Here is a 24,568-nt window from a genome sequence, read left to right on the forward strand (position 1 = left end):
TTTTTATACCTCTCATGAGTTTGACCTTCCATCCCTGTAAATGGTTTTCCTTTGCCTGGGTAAGGTCATAGACCATTTAAGCATAAACTGATTGGCATGAAAATAATCAGATGATTTCTTATTGCTCATAAACACTTACGTTGATGTTTCTTTTGAATAAGCTGATTTTTCATAGTTATCAGCGTATTGCTGTGCATGTAGACATTGTCATTGACTGTATCTGGTAGTAATTTATAGTAGTGAACATGGCAAAATAGAGTAGTCAGTTAAGTGATAAGACTACATGTCACATTATTTCTCATATTCTTGTTTCCCTTCTATCACTGGTAAATATCCTATGGCTTAGAATTCAGTAGTTAATACTGGCTTGTTTGCAATGCAGTGACTTATTCACACTAAGTTCTCCTGCCACCACCAACACCACTACCAGTTCCCTGCTGAACATCCAGTCACCTCTTATGGCAACAAGAGAATCCTCCTCCATTCATATTCTTGTGCAAAGCATTGGACATTTCTGGAAAGATCATGGAATAGACATTGAAATTCATTGGTCATGAAAGATGTGCACATATACATACAGAAACGTATTAATTATTGTGATATGGAGTGACTGCATCTAACCATACAATTACCCTACCCTAACCTATGGTAACAACAACACACAATGACAATCTTGTAAATTGCCTTTGGTCAGGAAAATGAATGGAAATAAATGTAAATCAGTGAAGGGGGCTGGACTGATTGGCAGATGATTCAGAAGACTGAAAATGACTAGAAGGCAAGGTTTATTTGATCTGCCTGACAGCTTTTATTAGTGCATACTGATTTGACCTGCACTCTGGGTGCTTACACACTGGAGTTTACAGGGATGGTGTGTCTCTAGGACATAGAGAGAAAAAACAAACAAAGGTTTGCTAAAGTAACATCATGCAACCAAAATGCTGAAGTGTTTCACATTTATGCATTTGGCAGACACTTTTATCCAAAGTGACTTACAGTGCCCTTATTACAGGGACAATCCCCCTGGAGCAACCTGGAGTTAAGTGCCTTGCTCAAGGACACAATGGTGGTGGCTGTGGGGATTGAACCAACAACCTTTAGCTTACCAGTTTAGTGCTTTAGTCCACTACGCCGCCACCACCATTCCATGTGGTTGAATGTGAACTTCATACAGGTGGGTCCAGTTGTACTGTGAAATCTCTAACAGCCTGTTGTCCAGCCATAGCTGAACTATATGGTGAAGCTCACCCTGTTGATGGCTTAGCAAATCTATGGGATGCACCCAAATTCATTGAGATTTATCATGCCTATTTTGCATGATAGCCTAGAGACGCTTCTTTCTGAAATAAATATTACTGTATTCCCGCTCAATTTCAAAATAACCCCCCTTTCCTCTATGGTACGAGCCCTTGTTATGGAACAAATTTTGCACATTCCTATCTGTTTTTTAATTGTGTTAGCACTCTGAAATGTTTAATACCTTTTCTAAAGCAAGTTTCTTGAATTTCCACATTATTGCTACAATATCAAATGAATTTTTAATTACAGAAGATGTTCTGTCCATCCCTCATCTTATTTCTTTCTTTCTGTCCACTCACAGACCACAAGTCTGGAAACACTCCCTTGGACACATTGCTTGCACTCCTACAAGCGGAAGGGGCCAAAATCGAGGAAGAAACTGAGGTAACTTCTGTGCTACATTTACCTACCACAGAACCTCAATTGTTTCCACTGGATCACACACTCTGTTGGGGACTGTTTGTGTGGGCCAACTCATCTGACGGAGTCATTAGATATTGATTATGCTATAATAAAGGAGTGCTTTTTTTCATCATTTCCCCCACTTTCTTTTGAAATCAGAACATGGCCGACTCTTTTCTTGATGGCGCAGCCTCTCTGGACACATTCATCGACGAGTACCAGAGCAAAAGGAAGCTGGCACACCTGCGAAGAGTGAAGATCGAGAAGCTCCAGGAAATGGTGCTGAAGGGACACCAGATTCCCTCAGCTGCCCCTCTGCCCTCTCGATCTCAGGACCTTCCGTCCAGGTCAGCTGCTCTCCAGAGAGAGGTCAATGGTTCCCCCATGCCAATGCCCCGCCGAGCTCCTCCTCTCCCACCTGTTAAAGTTCCCCCAAGTCCTACAATCCAGCCTGCTGCAGCTGTCTTCTTCTCCCCTACCTCTCCATACCCTCCTATCCCTCCCAGAGTAGGAAATCCACTATCTAGTCTTAACCAGGGATACCCCAGCATGTATATGCAGCAATACCCCCCACCTGTGCCCCAAAGACCCCATCCACGCATGGCACCTCAGCCAGGCTTCATCATGCAGTGAATGGGGTGTTACAGTCTGTGGAGAAGGAACAATAGGAACAATTTTTGTAGGTCCTTCAGGCTGCATATTATAACATATTGTGCAGGAAGATGCCAGGATGGAGTCTTGTCATGATAAATTAACTAGACATTTCTGCAAAGACACATCTAAAACAGAACCTTCAATTTGCACTTTAGACTTTTTGTTGTATTAAATCAGTCATGTCTGGTTACAGAGTCTTGCTATTCTTGTTCTGAGTTCATTTAAGTTTTACACAAGCCACAGGGGCTTACATACATTGTGAAGATATCTAAATTCAAGAACTGGTTCTGGTCTCTTAAGTTATCCGGCTAGGCAGATATAAAGAGCTAACATTTGAAGTTTTGATTTGTGTCTGAGTTGTTCATCCTCTTTAATATCTTCTGACATTTCATACCTGAAAAAGCTGCTTTTAGATTAATAATAGTGATGCCTATGCAAACAGACTGAAACCAGACTTGAGTTTATGGGTGAAACAAAACACATTTTTTTGCTCTCTAGGTTATTTCAGACCTGCAGACAAAAATTTTATTTTTTTCACTGGATTCAGTTCTTATCTAAGTATGTGTGCTGGTAGCAGTAGAACAGGGTGATTTGATACCGATTTCTTTAAGAAAAAAAAAAAAAAAGAAAATGGGGGGAAATGCGGGTGAAATCATTTTATACTAATTTGGTGGATGAGATTGGTTGATGGGATGATTATGTCTCAGATGTAATAAATTCATGCTGATGGAGAGAGTTAATTAGCTAGATTTAGGAAGAAGTGTGAGTGAATGATAGTGTGAGTGGAGAATTTTTATTTTTTTTTTTTTGAAAATTTGTTATGTGAACATGTGAGGCATATGTGCTTGTACTGTCTTATTAGCGTGCATACTTAAACTGATGCTCCATGCATAATTTACCCTTTTACTATTTAAAATATATGCTGTTTACATCGGTACACCCTTACAAGTGTCCTTCAATCTAAATACGTGATGTGTATGTTTTAGCAATTAGAGCCATAATTATGTTGTCTAGCATTCAGGAAGTTTTCATGATAGAAACAGGAAGCGAGTAACTTTGTCCACTTTTTAGTCTCTGGTGCTGCTACATTTATCTGTTTAGTAACATTCATTTAATGAGCTGAGACTAGAAGATCTCTTGCAACACATTAGAGGAATATTCTAAAATGAAAATTCTCTCATCATTTACTCACCCTCATGCCATCCCGGATGTGTATGACTTTCTTACTTCTGCTGAACACAAATAAAGAATTTTAGAAGAATATATCTCAGCTCTGTAGGTGCATTCAATGTAAGTCAACACGGTCCAAAACTTTGAAGCTCAGAATGCACATAAAGGCAGCAAAAGTATCCATATGACTATAGAGGTTAAATCCATGTCTTCAGAAGGGATATTATAGGTGTGTGTGAGAAACAGATCAGTATTAAAGTCCTTTTTTACTATACATCTCTACTTTCAACCAGCCCTCCTAGGAGTTCTTCTTTTGTTTTTGGTGATTGACATTCTTCATATATATCACCACCTACTGGGCAGGGAGGAGAATGTTTAGGAAAAAAGATTTGAATATTGGTCTGTTTCTCACCAGCACCTATCATTGCTTCTGAAGACATCGATTTCACCACTGGATTACTTTTAGGCTGCCTTCATGTGCTTTTTGGAGTTTTAAAGTTTTGATCAACATTCACTTGCATTGTATGGACCAACAGAACTGAGATGTTCTTCTAAAAATCTTTGTTTATGTAAAACACTCTTTATCTTGATACTGATGAGCACCAGATCTATGGGTGAAATTATTTGCATACTGCAAGAATCAGGTTATATTATGTCTAGACCATGACATACCTGTGAAATACACATGCACTGTGACAGGCTTTCCAACCATCTTTTTGTCCTCTGAAATCTTTGTCTTTGTCTTAGAAATAATAACTCCTAGGTTTGTAGCTGGTAACTCAGCTGAATGGTGTTGGCAATATAAAATGGTGTTTTGTACTCTCCAAATGTAAAATATGCAGACTATTCTGTGCTAGTTATTGTCTATTGAATATGGTAGAAATGGTAAATTGAACTGACATCTTTATTTTAAATATAATAAATGCTATCCCATCACTTTTCCATGAGTACAACTTTTTTTTAATGTTTTTGTTAAAAATGGTTCTGTAAACAGTCAGTATATAAAAATTGGTGGAATTTGTCTCTCCCTAGTGGATGCAAATCTAAGTACACAATGACCCTACACTGTACGGTATATACTCTGAAATTCTAAACTATGATGCCCACACTTTTTTATGCACTGCTTAAAACTTGGGAAAACTTCAAACGGATTGTTCAATTTCATATTTAACCATTTATAATCAGCATGCAAGAATGATGCAAAATACAATTTATAAATATACAGTACTGTACAAATGTACTTATATTTCTCACAAAAACATTTGTTTTAAACTGTTATTTTATTTATTCTGGTTTTAGTGTATGAGTAGGAGATATCAATCTTAGATTTCAACATTCCCATTGCAAATAGAATTGAAGAAGAACAAGGAGCAGCCCTTAAACAGATGATATGGACCCCACAGAGCCCGGATCTGTCAGTCTGGGATTATATGACAGAAGCAATTCAGACAGATTTAGAAGAAATGTGGCAAGTTCTCCAAGATATTTGGAACATCCTATCTGCCAACAAGCAAGACAAGCTGTGTCCAGGTGTACTTATGGTGCTCTTTTGAAGGCAAAGGTTGTAACACCAGATGTTGATTTTTTTTTGTTTTTGTTTACTGGACTTTGTATGTCGGTAATTGATAAATGAAAACTATTTATGGCATTATTTTTGAAGACATCCTTACAATGCAACATTTTTCACAAGTGCTTAAAGGAATATTCCGGGTTCAATACAAGTTATGCTCAATCGACAGCATTTGTGGCATAATATTGATTACCACAAAAATAAATTTTGGCTTGTCAATCCTTTTCTTTATAAAGCAAAAACTGAGGTGAGGCACTTACAACAAGTGAATGAGGGCCAATTTTTGAACGTTAAAATACTTTTCAAAAGTATAGCCACAAGACATGAACAATATGCGTGTAAACATGATTTTAGTATGATAAAATCACTTACTAACCTTTTCTGTGTAAAGTTAAAGCCAATTTTACAACTTCACTACCATGACGACATAATGTCAACAAACCGTAAAACGACTGTACAAATGACAATTTAAACAACTCTACAGCTCAATAATACGCAAGTTTTAACTAAAGAATAAATGTAAGTGCTTTTTATAAAATTATAAGCTTCACACTTCTGCCTTTAAACCCTCCAAAAATGGGCCACATTCACTTTCATTGTAAGTGCTTCACTGTAAACTCGATTTTTGCTTCCCCCCTTTGCACAGTACTGTACTGTATCTGATGCTCAACAAAAGGAAGATTTGTTTTCCTGAAAAGTCTAGTTTGTAACTTTATATCTACTGTCCATAAAGCCACAATAAGCATGGGATTTTTGAAAGAAATACACAACACATTTACTAAAACCAGCTAAGACCAGGCAACCAGCTGTTTTTCAGCAGGGTATTCAATGCCACAGGAACACTGAAAAGAGGTATTTGTACAGTCAAATTAATAACATCACTAGCATTGCCAGAAAAAAAAGTTTGACATTTTTAAGTTGTTTGCTGAGAGACAATTCGTTCATGTGTATTGTATTTGCCCATTATAATTAATAGCTGTAGTATTAATAGTGTTTTTTTTTTTTTTTTTTTTTTACATTTCAGAAATATAATCTTTAAAATAATACATCACATCAAATACATTTAACCATCTGCTTCGCACGTGTTAAACTTTACGTGATACGTCTCGCCTACGTCAGCGCGTTGCGAGCCACAGTTCTCGCCATATTGCAGGAAATCCGTCTGAGGTTTAGAGATTAGCGTTTAATCTGAGGAACTGGGAGCGAGAGTGTGATTGGAAGTTACTGCTAGCCATATGGTTAGCTCGAGTGGGAGGGTTGCTCGCACAGTCGCTGTTGTCACACGACAGGACATATGTTTATTAAGACAAACCGGCGGCGCTCGGGACGTTATTATTATTATTATTATTATTATTATTATTATTTTGAACTCTCTTATGAGTGTGTAGCGAAACTGGCCAGTTGACGTTCTGACTCTTAATAGTGGAAAATCGGATTAACATTCAAGATTGCGCACCAAACCCTAATCATCTTGTGTCGCTGGCTCCCGTTGCTGCGAGCTGAAGATATCAGATAGAGAAAGGCTGTTAGCTAGATTGGTCAATGCAAGTTGGAAAAGACCGAGACCGGGTTCTATTGTAGTAGTTTATCAGCACGGATCGGCGATTGTTTTATATTTCTGTTAGCAAGGGAAGGCAATCCTGTTGGTGTCTGCGGACGATGGCCAGATTTTCGTGTTAATATGCTGCCCTGTGACCAGAGTAGCCAGCTGTTGTTCGGGTTGGACTAAATTAGCTGTATCGGAGAGTTATAATTGTCTGGCGATCCGAATTTGAACAGATTTCAGACCCATCGGAGTAGCTGGCTACTTAGAGACCTCCTCTTGCCCTGACTGGCACAAGCAAACACTGCCTAATAAATCCTGACTGAACTGTGCGAAGATGTCGGCTAAAGAACCGAAAGAAAAACTGTCGACCACTGAACGAATCATTAAAAGTAAGTTTATTTCAGTTTGTGTTACATTAGAAAGCATCATGTAGTTCATCTGTGTAAATATGTTCTGTCTCAGCACTAGACCGAGGGATGTCTAGACAACGCGTTTGCCATGTTAGTCATTTTTAATTCCCACAGTGGTATTTTGTATCTAATCTAAATCATTTCTTGTCAGTTGTTTCAGTGCAAAACTAGGTTTGATGATGGGGAGAAGTCTCTTTAGACAGAAATGTTATCCTAACAACCTATAGACTGCCCATCCCAATCCTACAAGCAGCCTTGTTTTGACATCTAGTCAATGCTGTTAATAAATGTAATTAAGAATCATGTAATCTTGTTGTAAGCTTGACTAAAGTGACTATTAATTGTCTTATTGGTTGATATCCACCAATTTAATCTCTGAGTAGGATATTATAGTGTATGCACACACAATCCCTAAGAAAACTTTTAAGAATGAAAGTATTTGCAATATCAAGTAAAATACACAATAAATCAGACTGCTCCATATAGTGTTTAGTATCTTAAATCTGTAACTATTAAAAAACTGTGGTTGCTCTGTAGCTTGGCCATGACTGAAGGTAACTGGAGATTGGAGTGGCCTCTGATTGTGGCTCATATGTAAATAATACTATTATGCACATCCAGTGGGTTAGTTTAGCATCATTTAGGCCTACTTGGTTATAACTTATCAGTACCTTTTGTCACTCTTGGGGAAACAAAAGTAATAAAGATGCACAACCAAGGCCTTCTGTGTTTTTCCTTCTGTCTTGGGGGACTTGAATAAATTATCTTCAAGATTTGGTAATGTATTCCTATAAGGCAACCATGTAAGGGGCTCGTAATTATGTGTTGTATAAAATATGTTGAGTAAATTAAAGGGATCACGCAAGCTTCACATTACCTTTTTGGGTCAGCTTTGGGAACTTACAGGCTGAGGAGCTCCTTCAGCTGAGGAGCTGAAAGCTATGTGAATTTAGAAATTTAAAAGTACTGCTTGTTCTATCTGTATAAGGTAGGTTATAACATTTGTAATTCTGAAAATCCATTTAACATTAAATTAGGCCTTTTAAACGCAGACCTAACAGATTTCAGACTGTTTTCAATTTTGAGCAGATGCATTTGAGATTTTTTGAGACATTTTTGGGATTCTAAAAAACTTTGAAGGAAAACAAATGAGGAGGAGCTTTTAAGAAATAATAAACCCACCTTTTAGGAACACTTTGTTTCTATTTGCATGTTTGATTTTTGTAAACCGTTTTCCCAGTAAAATCTGGATAAACCCAGTCAAATTACATTTGGTGGGAGCTCTGCTTTCACTTACATTAAAATTGTATACTTGCTGTGGGCATTTATTCATATTTGAGTCATTGCACACCAGATATTACACATGTATGGTTTCACAGAAGCAAAGTGTCTATTCTGCATCTCTAAGTTAATTTTTTGACACACAATAACAAATTCAAGTGAGTGCTAAGCTTGTTGATGGCCACCTTTGCAGTCTATCAGGAATAGGACAGAGGGACTTACTTGGACATGTTGGATGTCTGTATTTGCACCACTCAACCCGAGGGTTTGAAAATATTATTTTGGTGGGTTGGGATTGGGAAGCAAGCTAATTTTAAGGAGACACGCTAATAATGAGACACATTATTAGGTCAACACAGGGCCCATTTGCCTTTCAAATGTCCAGGTTTTGAGCGAGCACTTGTAGCCTGCCTAAATACAGGTAATGGTGGAAATGCCATGAGTGAATCTGCATGGCACCAATGTAGTCTTGAAGGCCAAGCCTGTCCTTGTTAACACTGAAATGCAAAATGTTTGGTTCGGGACTGTCATATGCAAAAAAATTTTGGACTTAGATTGATGATCTGTGTTCCAAACCCATCTTGCCACTGTAATTGATGCCTACAAACATTTAATGATGATGCAAACATCCTACTGCAGTATATGTAGCAAAAATGTGATGGCAGCTATTCACTTTGGTTTTAACCAACCATCTTCTCTGAGAAACTTTAGGGTCAGGATCTTGTTTGCGGTGGTAGGAGTCCCTAAGTAAACAGACTCTGAACCTGGAATCCCAGGCTAATAAAGGCTTTGCCTAATCTGTTCTTAGTGCTCGTACCGAGTTTACTGTCCCTATTTCCAGCCTGCATTGTGCACCCTGGAGTGCTTACGGTTTATTTATACTCTCCAGCAGTCAGTATGGTTGCTCATGTCTTCATGACAATGAGCTCAAATTGGAGTCACGCTTAGTAAGTCAGCCCTCTTTAAGTCAGGTGACCCCTGCCTTCTCCACATCATCTCTTTGCTGCATATGTAGTGTGGAGTTGTGAAAGTGCTCGGAGGGTATGTATGGCCATATTGAGCTCTTTCGCATGAGCTGAAAGATGTTCTTGACTGTAAATCTGCCATGCGCTATAGAGATCATCCCTGTTCAGCCATGCATTCATAATACACTCATAAATGACTTAAAGAAGCTGTCAAACACAAAGCCATCAAAAAGCACTATGAGGCAATTTCCAGTTCACTCCTGAGGATTATCATAATGACTGAAGCCTTAGGATTGTGTCATTGAGTGTGTTTGATTTTCTTGCACTATAATAATGGTATCTTCAATCATCATTACTTAATCTAAAATAACATGCATTGCAATCTCAATTTATAATCACAAAATCAAAGCATGTTATTTAGAATTGGCACTAGTAGCACAGAATGTTATTGGAGATCCAATCATCCAAAATGATAAAACAAATCTTTATAACAAGCCCCACACATTAAATTAGATCCCCATTACTGACATTTTGGCTCTGTTATTGGAGGCACATTTTCATTTATATGGTCTCATACTCTCTAATAGTAGCTATTTTGTTTCAAGTTGCAGAACTCATGCACAAGATGTTGTGCAACTTGCATTGTTTCCATTGTTAGTCACTGAAAGAAAAACAGCAGCTGCACAGAATTTTCTAATTTAACAAAAGACTAAAGGACCCTCATCATGTCATTGATATAATAATTGATTTGTCAGGAGTTGCATACTAGGGATGCCTTGAACTAAAGAACATTGTATACTTTATGTCCAAGGGTGTGGCCTCATAATAGAGGTGTTGGAATCGAGGAAGTGGAACTTTGGCAATATGAAGGGATCCACAGTATAATGTTTTGGCAGTCACCATGTTTTTGTCTGTTAACAGAAAAAGGTTAAATCCTGGGAAAACCCTGTTATGAAGTGTGCATGCCACATAGACTACAAACAACATGACGATTTACAGGGATCATACACTGAAAAATGGGAATTCTGTCATTTACCCTTATGCCATTTCAAACCCATGTCCCTTTTTTTTAATCTGTGGAACAAGAAAGGAGGTATTTAGCAAAATATCCAAGCTGTTCTTCTCCAGTGATTGGAAGGTGGTCACCATTCACTTTCATTGTATGGAAAAGAGCAGCCTAAACTTTCTGCTAGAAAACGTGTGTTCCATGGAAGAAAGTAAGTGATATGGGTGTGGAACAACATGAGTTGGGGTTAATAATGAAATAATTTAAAATTTTGGGTGAACTCTACCATTAATCTATCATCTTGGACAAATAGAGACCTGCCCATTTTTATTTGGTGCCATTAGGATCTAATGTGGCCATTCACAGTTTCATTCTGCTTGTGCACTGGATCCCACAACTGCTGATTGGTTTTGGGAACCAGTGACTTGGTTTGAATCTCTAATTATGGGAATGTTTAAGGGATCAGACACCGTTTGCTCCGACATTCTAAGCAAGTTTAATTTAACCGACAGTTTAACGGGAGATTTGTCAGAAGTCTGACTCCTTGCATCTCGCAGTTCCACTAGACAGCTGGTTGTTTCCCTCTGAACACTATACAGATGTACCTAGTTACGTTTCTCTCAGCCTTTCCATTTTTTAAATTAAATTTTTTTATTTGATCCCCTTTTCTCCCAATTTGGAATGCCCAATTCCCACTACTTAGTAGGTCCTCGTGGTGGCGCGGTTACTCACCTCAATCCAAGTGGTGGAGGACAAGTCTCAGTTGCCTTAGCTTCTGAGACAGTCAATCCGCGCATCTTATCACGTGGCTTGTTGTGCATGACACCGCAGAGACTCACAGCACGGGAGGCTCATGCTACTCTCCGCGAGTACGCACAACTTACCACGCGCCCCATTGAGAGCGAGAACCCCTAATCACGACCACAAGGAGGTTACCCCATGTGACTACCCTCCCTAGCAACCGGGCCAATTTGGTTGCTTAGGAGACCTGGCTGGAGTCACTCAGCATGCCCTGGATTCGAACTCGTGACTCCAGGGGTGGTAGTCAGCGTCAGTGCTCGCTGAGTTACTCAGGCCCCTAGCCTTTCCATTTTCTGAGTTCATCGGCTACCCAACCATAGTTACCCAACTGCTCTTCCCAAAGACGGTGATATTCTCAGACTCCCTCTGAAACATATGAGCTCACACTGGCTATTGATCAAGCAGATATTCAGAGCAGGAGGCTGAGCAGTCAAAATTCACTATTGCGGATGCATGCCAATGAGGTAGTGGTAAAAACAGGAGCCTCCAACCTGGCTTTTGTGACAGACTGAGGGAAAGACTGTGCCAGCCCAGAGCAGGGGCCTTGGCAATCCACGCTTCTTCCTGCTTTCTTAATGTTGTTTAGGAGCCACAGACATGTTCATCACTTCATGTCCAATAATGAACTAATTTACAAAGACATTTTTATTTCAAGCTGGAAATATTAGCTTGCAAGATTTGTTTTTGCTGATTATTAGGCAAGATAGGTTTCAGGATTTTACACTCCATGCCAATACGTTTCATTGGATTGCTCACAAATGTCATTGAGATTAGTATGATACTCTATGAGACTCATGAGATTATATACTGATTACAGTCTGATAGGGCTGAAACGATTAGTCGACGTTATCGACAACGTCGTAAATAAAAAAAATTGTCGACAATAATTTCCATTGTCGAATAGTCGTCTGATCTCCTTTAACGTAACATGATCACATTAAACACTAATGATGACATGCGAGATCTTGAATATAAGTATATTTTGTCTTTACTGCACTCACAGAAGTATAACCAAGTGAAAAAATACACTTGTATACAAAATACACTTATATTTAAGATACATTCTTTTAAAGCAAGTCTCTTATCTTATATGTTGTTTCAAGTAAATGTATTTTGTTTTAAGGATTTTTAGGCAATTTTAAATGGAAAAAAGACAAAAACACTTGATGATAATAGGATTTTTTGCAGTGAACTTCTGAATTAAACTTAGTAAAAAGTATTTTTCCCCTTTAATTCAGTGAATGCCATTTAGAGGTATTTTTAAAAGATGATTTTGTCCTCTTTATTGTTAGTAAGCATGTTTAATACAACCTTTCAAGTTGGGATACAAGCTGAATAATCAGTTAAGAGCTAATGATTAATCGTTGCAATAATCGCAGAATAGTACAATAATCGGTCTAATATTCGTTAGATTAATCGATTAACAAAATAATCGTTAGTTGCAGCCCTACAGTCTGAGCACAAATATGTGAATATGATTTGTTACATCAGTTAATAGCTAAACCTTACCTTGAGTTTATATTGTATAATGTATGCATGTACTGTTGAATATACTGTTAAATAAACTCAATTACGGGCATGGGTTCAAAATGAATTTGAAAGATCTAAAATACCTGTCTCATTATTTAACAGATCTTGAACCATAGCCCTTCTGCACTTTCGCTAAGGGATTTGGTGGAGCTAGATTACTAAACAGTTCAGTGCAGGTGAGGGATTATTGTGCAGTGTCTCAGAATCCTTTCATGCCTGTGAAGGGTAAATCAATAGAATCCTCATGATACCATAACTTTTCTTATTAGCCTCAGCAAATGCCATGATGCTCCAGAGAACATCATTGATAATACACCACCTACAGCCTTGTTTTTTTCTTAAGTGCATCTTTGGGAGCAAGAACAATGTACAAATCAAGTGACTGTAACCAGTGTTTATAAATGCTACGGCCGCATCTTTTTTAACTTTAATTCCACATGTCATGGTCAGATTTGTGGTGATTGTAACATGTTCTGAAATTGAATGTTACACTTCTATAGTGCTTTTCTGACAATACACTCGAAGCACTTTACATTGTGACCAGGGAACTCTCCTCAACCACTGCAAGTGTGACACATCCACCTGGGTGATGCGACGGCAGCCATATTCTGCACTACGCTCAGCACACACCAGCTGTTGGTGGCGAGGAGAAAATAGAGTGAGACAGCCAATAAATGGATGGGGATTATTTGGAGGCCATGATTGATAAGGGCCAATGGGGGGAATTTGGCCAGGACACCAGGGTCATACAACTACACCCCACCCAACTCATTGTTAACGCACAGTGCAGTTGAATATACTTAAAGTGCATTTTTGCATCACTGTGGCTGTAACAAACCTAAGTACTCAAGGGGGCGATATAATTCAAAAGTCACTACCTTACAACCTAATGTGTTATCCTTTTGGTAAGTTGCTAGAAATAAATTGCCTTTAACTTCTGCATCAATATTCTCTGCAAAATGTTGTGCCGCCATGATAGTAGTTAACCTGAATGAGAAAACTCACTGCACAAGCAGACAGTTCACACTAACACAAAAACGCACGAAATCGAACTTCCGCCTCTGCGTTCACATACTTGTGTAAAGCATGTTTCGTGCTTTAAAGGGATAGCTCACACAAAAATGAAAATTCTCTCATTATTTACTCACTTTCATGATATCCCTGGTGTGTTTGACTTCTTTCTTCACCAGAACACATTTGCAGAAAAATAAAAAAATATCTTAGCTCAGTAGGTCTTTAAAATGTATGGCGATTTCTCTTTTGAAGCTCCAGAAATCACACAGTCAGCATAAACATCATCCATACCACACCAGCTGTTAAATTAATGTCTTAAGCATCTCGATCGCTTTTGGTGCGAAAAAGATAATTATTGAAGTACTTTTTTTAACACTAAATCATGCTTCCGTACAGTAGCTTTTTGTTTAGATCTGTATCTGTTTTTTTTACTCACAATGGTGCGTTTGTGTGCTTATCCTGGAAGTCTCAACCGAGTGGAGAACGTGAGATTACCTCTGTATCATGGCAAAGCGAATACATCACACGAGAGACCACTTGAACTCCACCCTCTCATGAAGCCTACCGTTAAAAAGTACTTAAATATGAATCTTTTTTGCACCAAATATTTATTGTATCACTTTAGAAGACATTAACTGCTGGAGTCGTATCGATGACATTTATGCTGACTGTCTGTGATTTTTGGAGCTTCAAAAGAGAATTCACTTGCCATTCACTTGCATTTTCAGTACCTACTTAGCTGAGATCTATTTCTGTTTTTTTCAAAAATATGTTCTGGTGAAGAAAGAAAGTCATACACGCATCGGATATTATGAGGGTGAGTAAATTATGAGTGATTTTTCATTTTTGGGTGAACTATCCCTTTAAGGGGGTCACACATAGGCCTAAAATTCCTAAAATTAGAAACTACTGTTGGTTTCGCCAGAAACAGTTTTGCCCAGACGAAGCACTGGTATTAAAATTAATGGGAGAAATTGGAACACCCAATATAGCAGATATAGAAAAGGAAGTCCCACCTTACAGGTAAAAGAGGCAATTACCTTTTAGATTCAGGCTTTGGCTGTCATTTAACTAGAGAACAAGCATTTACATTAGCTGGACTAGCCTGAAAAATAGAGGTTTTAACGTGACTCTGAATCCCATACACCAACCTGCAAACTCATCAAAGTCATTTTGTTAATTCTTGAAGAAGAGCAAAAACCTTATTATTTAATGTTTGCGGTGATTAAATTTGGAATGCCAGCTCTATGCATTGCACAAACGCGCTCTATGTGCTATACTTGTGCTTTGTCTACCTGTGATGAGATGTGGCGCTTCTGGTCCAGTACAACCCCTTTAGACTATGATCTGTCCTGTTTACTGACAGGTTTGGCTCAGCTATACTCAGATTCAGAGAAAATGGAGTGTGAAGATTGCACTAACTACAAAATCCACTCTAAAAACCCAAAGTGAAGCCATTTTTCTCATTTTAATTTTGGCATAATTACTGTGTTTTGCCTTTATAGTGCAGAATGGGCTTAAACCGCTTTGTACCTTCTCTTTACCACTATGACTGAAACTTGTTAGTATTTTCATGCTTGTTAAACCTGACTTAATGTTGAAAAAGCATCCATGTTGTCAACTGATGATTTGCTCTTGTACCCACAGCAGTGCCACTGCCCCCTCACCAGCGGCTGACAATAAAGGACCTATTTGTGGATGGCAAGCCCAATGCTGAGCTGCTGAAAAACCATTTGGTCAAAGAGGGACGTGTGGAGGAGGAAGTAGCTCTGCGCATCATAAACGACGGTGCCAACATCCTCAGGCAGGAGAAGTGCATGGTAGAGGTGGAGGCACCAATCACTGGTAAGCAAGAGCTCATCTTTAAGTAGGGCTTGAGGGATATGACCATCTGTCTTGATTAGAATTAACTTTTGTGGAGGTGTATGAAGCCTGTACATAAAGCTTTGTTTTGGCTAGTGGTTTTGTCATGTTGTGGTGATTGGCGTAACCTACTTCCTGGGTAAAAATCATGTCAAATCAAAGGCTAATATTCATTATTATACATAATTGGCATTAGTGTGTGCAACTGTAGCCAGGGGGTGAAAAACAAGAAATTAATAAATCATATATAGATGATTTCATATAGAAATCATATGGTTAAACTTTCCATTGGGTAAAATGTAATCTGTTTCATTAGGCACTAATATAATAACATTGCTTTATTCAGCTCGTAAGTAGAAGTTCCATGACCTTAATTTTTGCATCAGTCTGCGCTATTTTTAAATTGTATTACTTTCTAAATGTGCACTAGAACAACATCTTTGACCATTTTGCCATATCTCACTGTTTTTTTAGTGTCTCGCGCAGGAGTGCCACGGTTTTTAGATGCTGTGTGAAATTGAAAAGAAGTTCAACTTCTGTGTCTCGAGGCACCTGCGTTCTGTTCTATACGTGGCACTGCATCGCTGGGGGTACTCTTGGATTAAGAGACATTGTCTTAGACAAAGAGTGACCAAAAAAAACAAACAAACACAGGAAGAGAAAGGTTGCGACATGTTGGCATCAGGACACATTGCCAGCCGGACTAAAATCTGCATCCCCCGCTTGAGCATCAAGGCGCAACGAGTCAAGCATGTGCGCTAACAGTTTCACAACAGCTCTGTAATTTATAGACATTTACAAATAGTTATGGGAATCATAGGAATTTAACGGTTCTGATTCCTCTTAACGATTCCAATTCTGATTCTTCTGAGCGATTCTTTTAGTACTTCCGAGAAATAATTATTTGAAAATAAGAAATGTAATTCTTATTGCATTTACTGCCCTCAGCAGCATGTTGCCAAATGTTGAGCGCTGTGTGTTTCACGCTGTAGATTCAGCCGTGGGCAGCACTGCTACTGAAATGTGCAGCAGGAAATACTGTCAGAGTATTTAAGTACAGTGTTCGGCCCACATCGGCGGAAAATTGCACATGCGAGAACCGTTATCGGAAAATGAAAATCAATTGTTTCTGAACAAGATTATATAGAAGAATCACAATTAAATTGTCTGTATCACATGGGTAATCTTGAATTCTATTTGGCCATATCAGTGACAGACAGAGCTTTTAAATGTACTCAATTATGAGATGACGATGCTGTGGTTCAAGGTTTCATTTTTGAAGGCATTGAATGCTTTATGCCACTGTATTTTTTGATGCACATGAATTTGCCTTTTATCAGAGCTCATCCGTCCTCTATTGGTATGACTGCCTTTGAGCATGAATTAATGGATGTCACAAACCTCTCTAGCTCTAGATATATTCTGTTTTATTAAAATCTGTATTTTCAGATATAGTGTCAGTGTTGCTAAGTGACAGAGCAGCCTTGTACATGTGGCTATGGTTGGCTAGATGATGCAGGTAGAATAGATTTAAGTGATGTGTTTGGTATCTGCCCAGTGCAGTCTAGAAAAGCTTTTACTGTTTAGTTCTGCTAACCCATTCATTTCAAAATGATTTTTTCTTTAAGTTTAAAAGTGTCATTTTTTTTTAGATGTTTAAATGATTTCTCCTTTCCCAGCCTAAAGTGGAAAGACAACTATTAGTAAGCCATTTGGTGATAGATTTCCCTGAAAGTGTAAACACAATTGCTCTTTGGTGTTTCTGAAATGTTGCTCTACCATCCAGCCTGACAAAGCAACATTTGTGCAATCAGTGATGTGAGTTTGGGGAGGGACTATCTGTTTTTTGACCAATGGCAAATGGGCTGAGTGTTTGGAGAACCTGTTTTAAAGGCCCATTGTACAAATGTACCTGGGTTTGTTCATGGCAGGCAGCATATGCCCTAACCCCAGCCCCATTCCTAGCTATAACCACATGCATCCTGTAAGGCTGAGTATCCTGCCAAGAACAACTCGAGACACCTTTCTCCCATCGCGGTTTGAAAGCTGTCATTATTAGCTAGGTTTCCATTGAAATGTTTGCCATTTTTTTTAAGTGCATTTCTGAATATTCGACTAAAGAAAATGCAAATCATTGTGCGTTTCCATCCACTACATTTTGCGCAATATCTCGAGGGAGCCCACCTTGTCGTGATGGAGCTCGTTGCGTCGGATAGAGTTATTTGTAGTGTTGGACATTGTTTTATTAAATGCTGCCAGAAGACACTGAAGAATGTGTGTAATATCTCATATAATGAGGGCTGAAATGGCTGCTACGCCCATACGCCAGCACCTCCATATATACCTGGGCGCCCCTGCTCAAAATGACTAGATGTGATTGTAAGTTTAAACTTCCGAATGTCAAGGGCTATGTACAAAGAATTGTGTGCCAAGGTCGGACCTTTTGTTGGGCCAGTCACATCAAGCTATCGCACACCCATACTAACCGACGAGCATAATGCCATTGCGCTTTACATGCACATATGGTCAAAACATGTCATCAATATGCGAATAAACTGTTTCCATCACCTTAATGTGCATTTTAACTAATGCAAAACTCTAGAAAATCCACCCCTCTTAGCACGATGAGAGTTTATTCTCATAGCAAGCGTTTCCATTCAGGATTTCTTATGCGCATCTTCAAAATGCACATCAAAATAGTTGGATGGAAACCCAGCTATTTTTGTAATTCCATTTGGTGTCACTAGTGGCTCAGAAATGGCAAACATCACCTTTAAAGCTGAAGTATGTCATTTCTGTGCCACCAATTGCAAAAATAAACTTTCAAAAACAATTTTCTGAAAGCGCCTCCTGTCTTTAGTTGATTAAACAAACAGATAGTCCCACCCTCCAATTTACGCCATTAATCCAGTTAACGTTATTGTCTTTCTTGAGACCGGTTGCTCAAAACAAACAGAGGAATTTTCATGGCACCACAGAGACACGGTGTTTACAGTTTTTAAGAAAATTAACCTATGAATGGCTTACTTATAGTTGTCTCTGCATACATAGCTGGGATAGGAGAAAGAATTTTAACACCAAAAAAGTTACATACTTAAGCTTTAAGTCCTCTCTCAGCGACAAGCTTTGTGTATCACTCACTGACCATCACGTACTACATTGAGTTTTTATTTTGGTTCCCTTTTACTTCTAGTATGTGGTGATGTCCATGGACAGTTCTTTGACCTCATGAAGCTTTTTGAAGTTGGTGGCTCCCCTGACAACACACGCTATCTGTTCCTGGGTGATTATGTAGACAGAGGATACTTCAGTATTGAGGTGAGTGCATTTTCTTTAACCAAAATAATTGATAGCCAGGCCCACATGGGATCTGCGATACAAATTTCCTCAGAATTCTACACATCCCCTTCCCTTTACATGTTTTTTATAATTAATTATTTTGGCTCACTGATTCTTGAGATAAGGGAGAAAACATATTTAAATTAATGAAAACATGTCTAAATTAATTTAGAAATAGATAAAGTTGTAGACTAAAAGCATGCTATTTTAATTTGATCCATCCAACAAGGGTGTGATGTCTTTATTTAATAATGGTGTACAGTAAAGGAGTTAAGTGATAAATGCACTCTATATATATTTTTTTTTCTGTTTTTAGACTATTCTGAAAATTCTGACGGAGTTGACAAAATGGAATATTTTTCCATCTTAATGATCTGTTGTACACCTGGAGCCATTTTTTATTTATTTTTTTCCTCAGTTGAAGTCGCCTCTATAACCTAAACTAAAATACCTAAACTTATCCCGCAGTTCTAACAGAAATTATCACAATGGGAATGACGGAGTTGACATGTTGAAGCTGTGTCCGCAGAGACTTAAACATTGTTTGTTTTAAATAGGAAGAAATATCAAACTTATCAGACCATGTGTCCTACTGTTTTATCCATGAGCATGAAGTGGGAAACGGGTACTCAGAGTTATAGCTGACATGACATTATCTGATCTATTCGGTACTATAAAAAATATGAGTTGAAGCCAAGTGAGGACACAACTTCGTTTTTATGGAAAATATCATTTAAAGTTTACTTTATGTATTGTTTGTTATCTTACAGATCCTATCTTTCATTTCATATTTACACTGGCGGCCAAAAGTTTGGAATAATGTACAGATTTAGCTGTTTCAGAAGGAAATTGGTACTTTAATTCACCAAAGTGATTCAACTGATCACAAAATATAGTCAGGACATTACTGATGTAAAAAACAGCACCATCACTATTTGAAAAAAGTTATTTTTGATCAAATCTAGACAGGCCCCATTTCCAGCAGCCATCACTCCCAACAACTTATCCTTTAGTATCATGCTAAATTACTAATTTGGTACTAGAAAATCACTTGTATCAAATACAGTTGAAAGCTATTTGGTTCATTAAATGAAGCTTATCATTGTCTTTGTGTTTGTTTTTGAGTTGCCAGAGTATGCAATAGACTGGCATGTCTTAAGGTCAATATTAGGCCAAAAAGGGCAAAAAAGAAACAGCTTTCTCTAGAAACTCGTCAGTCAATCATTGTTTTGAGGAATGAAGGCTATACAATGCTTGAAATTGCCAAAAAACTGAAGATTTCATACAAAGATGTACACTACAGTCTTCAAAGACAAAGGACAACTGACTCTAACAAGGACAGAAAGAGATGTGGAAGGCCAGCTGTGCAACTAAACAAAAGGATAAGTACATCAGAGCCTCTAGTTTGAGAAATAGATGCCTCACATGTCCTCAGCTGACAGCTTCTTTGAATTCTACCCGCTCAACACCAGTTTCATGTACAACAGTAAAGAGAAGACTCAGGGGAACAGGCTTTATGGGAAGAATTGCAAAGAAAAAGCCACTTTTGAAAGAGAGAGAGAGAGAGAGAGAGAAAAAAGAAAAGGTTAGAGTGGGCAAAGAAACACAGACATTGGACAACAGATAATTGGAAAAGAGTGTTATGGATCTTAACCCCATTGAGATTTTGTGGGATCAGCTAGACTGTAAGGTGCGTGAGAATTGCCCGACAAGACAGCCACATCCATGGCAAGTGCTACAGGAAGTGTGGGGTGAAATGTCACCTGAGGATCTGGACAAACTGACAGCTAGAATGCCAAGGATCTGCAAAGCTGTCATTGCTGCATGTGGAGAATTTTTTGATGAGAACTCTTTAAAGAAGTTTAAGAAGTTCTGAATATTTAATTCAAATTGTAATAGTAATTTTTCACTTTATTAATGTCCTGACTATACACTGTGATCAGTTGAATGCCACTTTGGTGAATAAAAGTACCAATTTCTTTCCATAAGAGCAAAATCTGTACATTATTCCAAACTTTTGGCCGCCAGTGTATATTTATAAATTTGTTGCATTTTTAAACACTTTTTTTGGCAATTTAACATTGTGACCTTTTGCTGAGGACAGGTTAAGTATATGTGCTTCCAAGAATAGAGCATGAATTTAAAAAAATTATAATGAAATTATTATATAAGTAATAAATGTATTCACATTTCCTTTAGATTGAACTTTTCCTGTATGTTTTAATATATAAATTTCTTGATATTTAACATAAAGATGAGTTTTGTATGTAAGACATGTTTTGTCCCTTATCTCAAGAATCAGTGGGCTAATTTAATTGTGTTTCTGGCTATCAATAAGAGTCTCAGATCAATTTATTACATTTTACCATGTTTAAACTTTAAATCCATTCCCAAAATTAGAGCAAATTGTTTGAACAATGTCTGCAGATTGTGTCTGGGCTTTTTTAACCAGCTAATTAAAAATCTTATGCTGACACTCTTTTTCCCTTTACCTTAACACCAGTATGTTTGCCTAACCATAACCCTTACTCACCCTCTCACTTTTTCCAAACGCTTATGACTTGCTTCTGTGGAGCACAAAAAGAGATATTAGGCAGAATGTTATGGACTGATGGCCTCAGGCCACGTCCACACTACAAGTTTGCAAACTCTGTTTTCCGTTTTACTTGTTTTCGAAAGTGTGCGGTTTTGGAGAGCGCTTTTGAAGGTCTCTTTTTTTTTTTTTTTTTTTTTTTTTGGTGGAAGAAAACCATGTTTCAGTGTGGATGAGTGGCACAAACATAGCAAAACTGCATTTTCAAATGAAAATGTATTATTGGGGACGTGGCTTCAATCTCTTCATTGCATCTTTTTATTTTCTTAAAATTTTATACAATTTCCATTCCATTAAGTGAATGGTGACTGTGTCAGTCATCCTGCTTAACATCTCCTTTTGTGTTCCATGAAAGAAAGTCATACGGGTTTGAAACAACATGAGGGTGAGTAAATGATGACTGGGTGAATTATCCCTTTAAACCTAACCCTAATCCTCAAAGTATTTAGTGACCTGTACATATACTAGTGGGGAACCATATTTGCCTGTATGGCCGGACTCATTCTTGCTTAGCTGAGAATCTGGCAGCTACTTTCAACCATCTGTTAAAGCATTATCAGTGAATAAACTGCCACATTTCCTTCAGCGCATTAACTACCACACATAAACACATAAGATTGGAGTTCAAAAAGCTAAGCAGATTACAACATTATATTTCGAAAAACATTTGTTGGTCAGCAATTGTGATCGTCAAGACTTGTAGTTTCTAACAGAGACTTTGGAGAGGTTGTAGCCTTACATACTGCTACATAGTGACAGCGGCTGCTCTGATTGGGTAATTCTTGGAACACAGAATGATGACTGGCTATACCTTAACTTTGATTTTGACCACAGAATCAGACTGCACAGGCCTGGAAGAGACTGTACAAAAGAGCATAGTTGAGCAGAGGTAAAGGAGAGAGGCAACATGAATGTTACAAACAAATTAGTGTCAAAGCCCTTACACACTTCCTGTACTTTTATTTAGCTCATCAAAAACCATTGCCATGCGGCATGTGAAAGCAATCCATTTAAAATCTCCCATAGTCAACTCAACCTCCACTTTGTGTGTCATTGATTGGTTTTGGCGAGCTTTTGATGGAGGGTGTGAGTTCACTAAATGTCACTCTTAAAAGAGAAAACACTAAAGCGTAAGAGCTGTGGATGCTTTAGAGTAGAGAGAGCAAAACTATCACAGACCTTGTTAAGCTATTTGATAACCTGTCAGACACTGTAGCCTTTCATAAGAGATGAGTCATAGAGCATTAAAGTGTGGAGTGCTCTGCTTGTTGTAAGTCTCTGCTGAATGACTGTTGCCACTGACGTCTCACACTTTGATCCTTTGAGGAGTTTATTAACTGCCTGGATATCTTTATTTGGCATTGTCATAAATTTGGTCTGTTATTTTTGTGTTTAGAGTGTTGTGTATTTAAACAATAAGGTATCAGAAACCATGCTATATTGTGCATGCTATCAGAGACAGTATAGGATGAGAAAGGTCACTGGTATGCACTTGAATGGGAGAAATCTTAACGCTTAATATGTCGGCTGTAGGAATGGAAGTCCCACCTTACAGTTAAAAGAGTCGATCACCTTTTTGATAGAGACATCAGGTTACTCGAGAACACGTATTAGCTGGACCAACCATAAAAATAGTTTTGTGTGTGTGTGTGATATGGGTTAAAGAAGCACAATTTATTAGAGGTCGACCGATAGTGGATTTTGCAGATACCGATAACTAAACTGGTGGAAATGGCCGATAACCTATTAATCGGCTGATAGTTTTTATAATTGATTTATTGAATGTTAAAACTTTTTATTCTTACTGTGACAGGCACAGACAGAGAGGCAACAAAAGTCCACAATTAGTAAAATATCACTTTATTGTGCAACAAAAATCCTAACAATAACCAAAAAAAACCAAAAAAACATTTGGTGCGTAACGCTGGACTTTTAATTATGAACAAGCCCGTAATACACTGAGACTGTATTAGACACATTTTTGAAGTGTCCGTGCTCTTAGCTAAAACAAACTCATAAGGGAAACAAAACATGCACTCTTACAATCATTTACAAAGTATTACATTGTTAACATATACAAGTATAAATAAAAAGTAAGCATTGTCAAATAGGCGAATGAGCAGTAAATCATCAACAGCAGATCATCAGCGATTGCTTGTCATAATAGTCTAGTATTCTGGTTATCCGGTATTATGTAAAGAACATCATTTTCTATAGGGACACCGTCAGTAAAAATCATTAAAGAGCACCTATTATGGTTTTTCAAATATCACCTTTCATGTAGTTTGTTTTATAGCTGTTTGTGAATGTAAAAAAGTCTGCAAAGTGCACGACAAATGGAGTTATTGACTCCCAAAATAAAGAACCGATTCTGAACACCTGAAACGAGTCGTTAGTAATTCCAGACTTACTTCCTGTACTAACCTACATAATTTGGTAACAAAAAACCCACCTCTGGTCTTCATTGGCTGCTTGTGAACAGCTTTGACCTGCCCTCAAACACTACACTAAGCGGTAGACCAATCACAACAGACTGGGACATCTAACCAATCAGAGCAGAGTAGGCTCTCTGAAAGGAGGAGTTTAGAATGAATCCTTTAGAACGGATCATTGAACGAGTCGTTTTTGACGCTGGGGAAAAAAGGTAATGCTGCAATTTAAATAATGAGCAAATTAAAGTGTTTTATAACCTTGGATGCATGTAAATCTATTGTATGAGACCTTTAAAACAAAATTAGGCACATTTAAAAACCATAATAGGTGCTCTTTAACTTCAGATTAATGTACAGAATATCTACTTGACAACAAAACCTCTTTGGAGTGCTCAATTTCATAACCTCACTGGAACAAATTGGACTCTCCTCAACACCAGAAAAAAAAAAAAAAAAAAAAAAAAACATTGGATCTGCACAAATCATAAGAGAATTTTTTTGTAACATTTTTCTAACCATTGAAACAGCTAATGTTAGCAAACATGCAGTCCTCCAATGCAGCAAGAAGTTATAAACCAATTAACTGTTAATCCACTTACTATTAAATATTGGTTGTCTTAAATGATTGATTTATTGCACCATAACTATACAGTATGCACTGATAACGTACTGGATACATACCTTGGCTTTCCT

General features: G+C 37.9%; 2 protein-coding genes across 3 annotated transcripts in view; both read left to right on the forward strand.

The window, feature by feature from the left end:
• The window catches only part of LOC127432413 (vacuolar protein sorting-associated protein 37B-like), a 30,801-nt gene extending 26,336 nt beyond the window's left edge, over positions 1–4,465 (forward strand). Inside the window, exons 3-4 of the mRNA XM_051683465.1 lie at positions 1,601–1,683; positions 1,861–4,465. Coding sequence (XP_051539425.1) covers positions 1,601–1,683; positions 1,861–2,334 — 557 coding nt within the window. The 3' untranslated portion in view covers positions 2,335–4,465. The remainder of the gene's footprint in view (positions 1–1,600; positions 1,684–1,860) is intronic.
• Positions 4,466–6,257: 1,792 nt separating this feature from the next.
• The window catches only part of LOC127432387 (serine/threonine-protein phosphatase 2B catalytic subunit gamma isoform-like), a 58,673-nt gene continuing 40,362 nt past the window's right edge, over positions 6,258–24,568 (forward strand). Inside the window, exons 1-3 of one of the 2 annotated variants that reach the window (XM_051683396.1) lie at positions 6,258–7,030; positions 15,296–15,493; positions 18,705–18,829. In XM_051683396.1, coding sequence (XP_051539356.1) covers positions 6,976–7,030; positions 15,296–15,493; positions 18,705–18,829 — 378 coding nt within the window. In that variant the 5' untranslated portion in view covers positions 6,258–6,975. The remainder of the gene's footprint in view (positions 7,031–15,295; positions 15,494–18,704; positions 18,830–24,568) is intronic. The other variant, XM_051683406.1, reaches the window with a different exon arrangement.

This window comes from Myxocyprinus asiaticus, chromosome 4 (assembly GCF_019703515.2).
Source record: "Myxocyprinus asiaticus isolate MX2 ecotype Aquarium Trade chromosome 4, UBuf_Myxa_2, whole genome shotgun sequence".
Taxonomy (NCBI): domain Eukaryota; kingdom Metazoa; phylum Chordata; class Actinopteri; order Cypriniformes; family Catostomidae; genus Myxocyprinus; species Myxocyprinus asiaticus.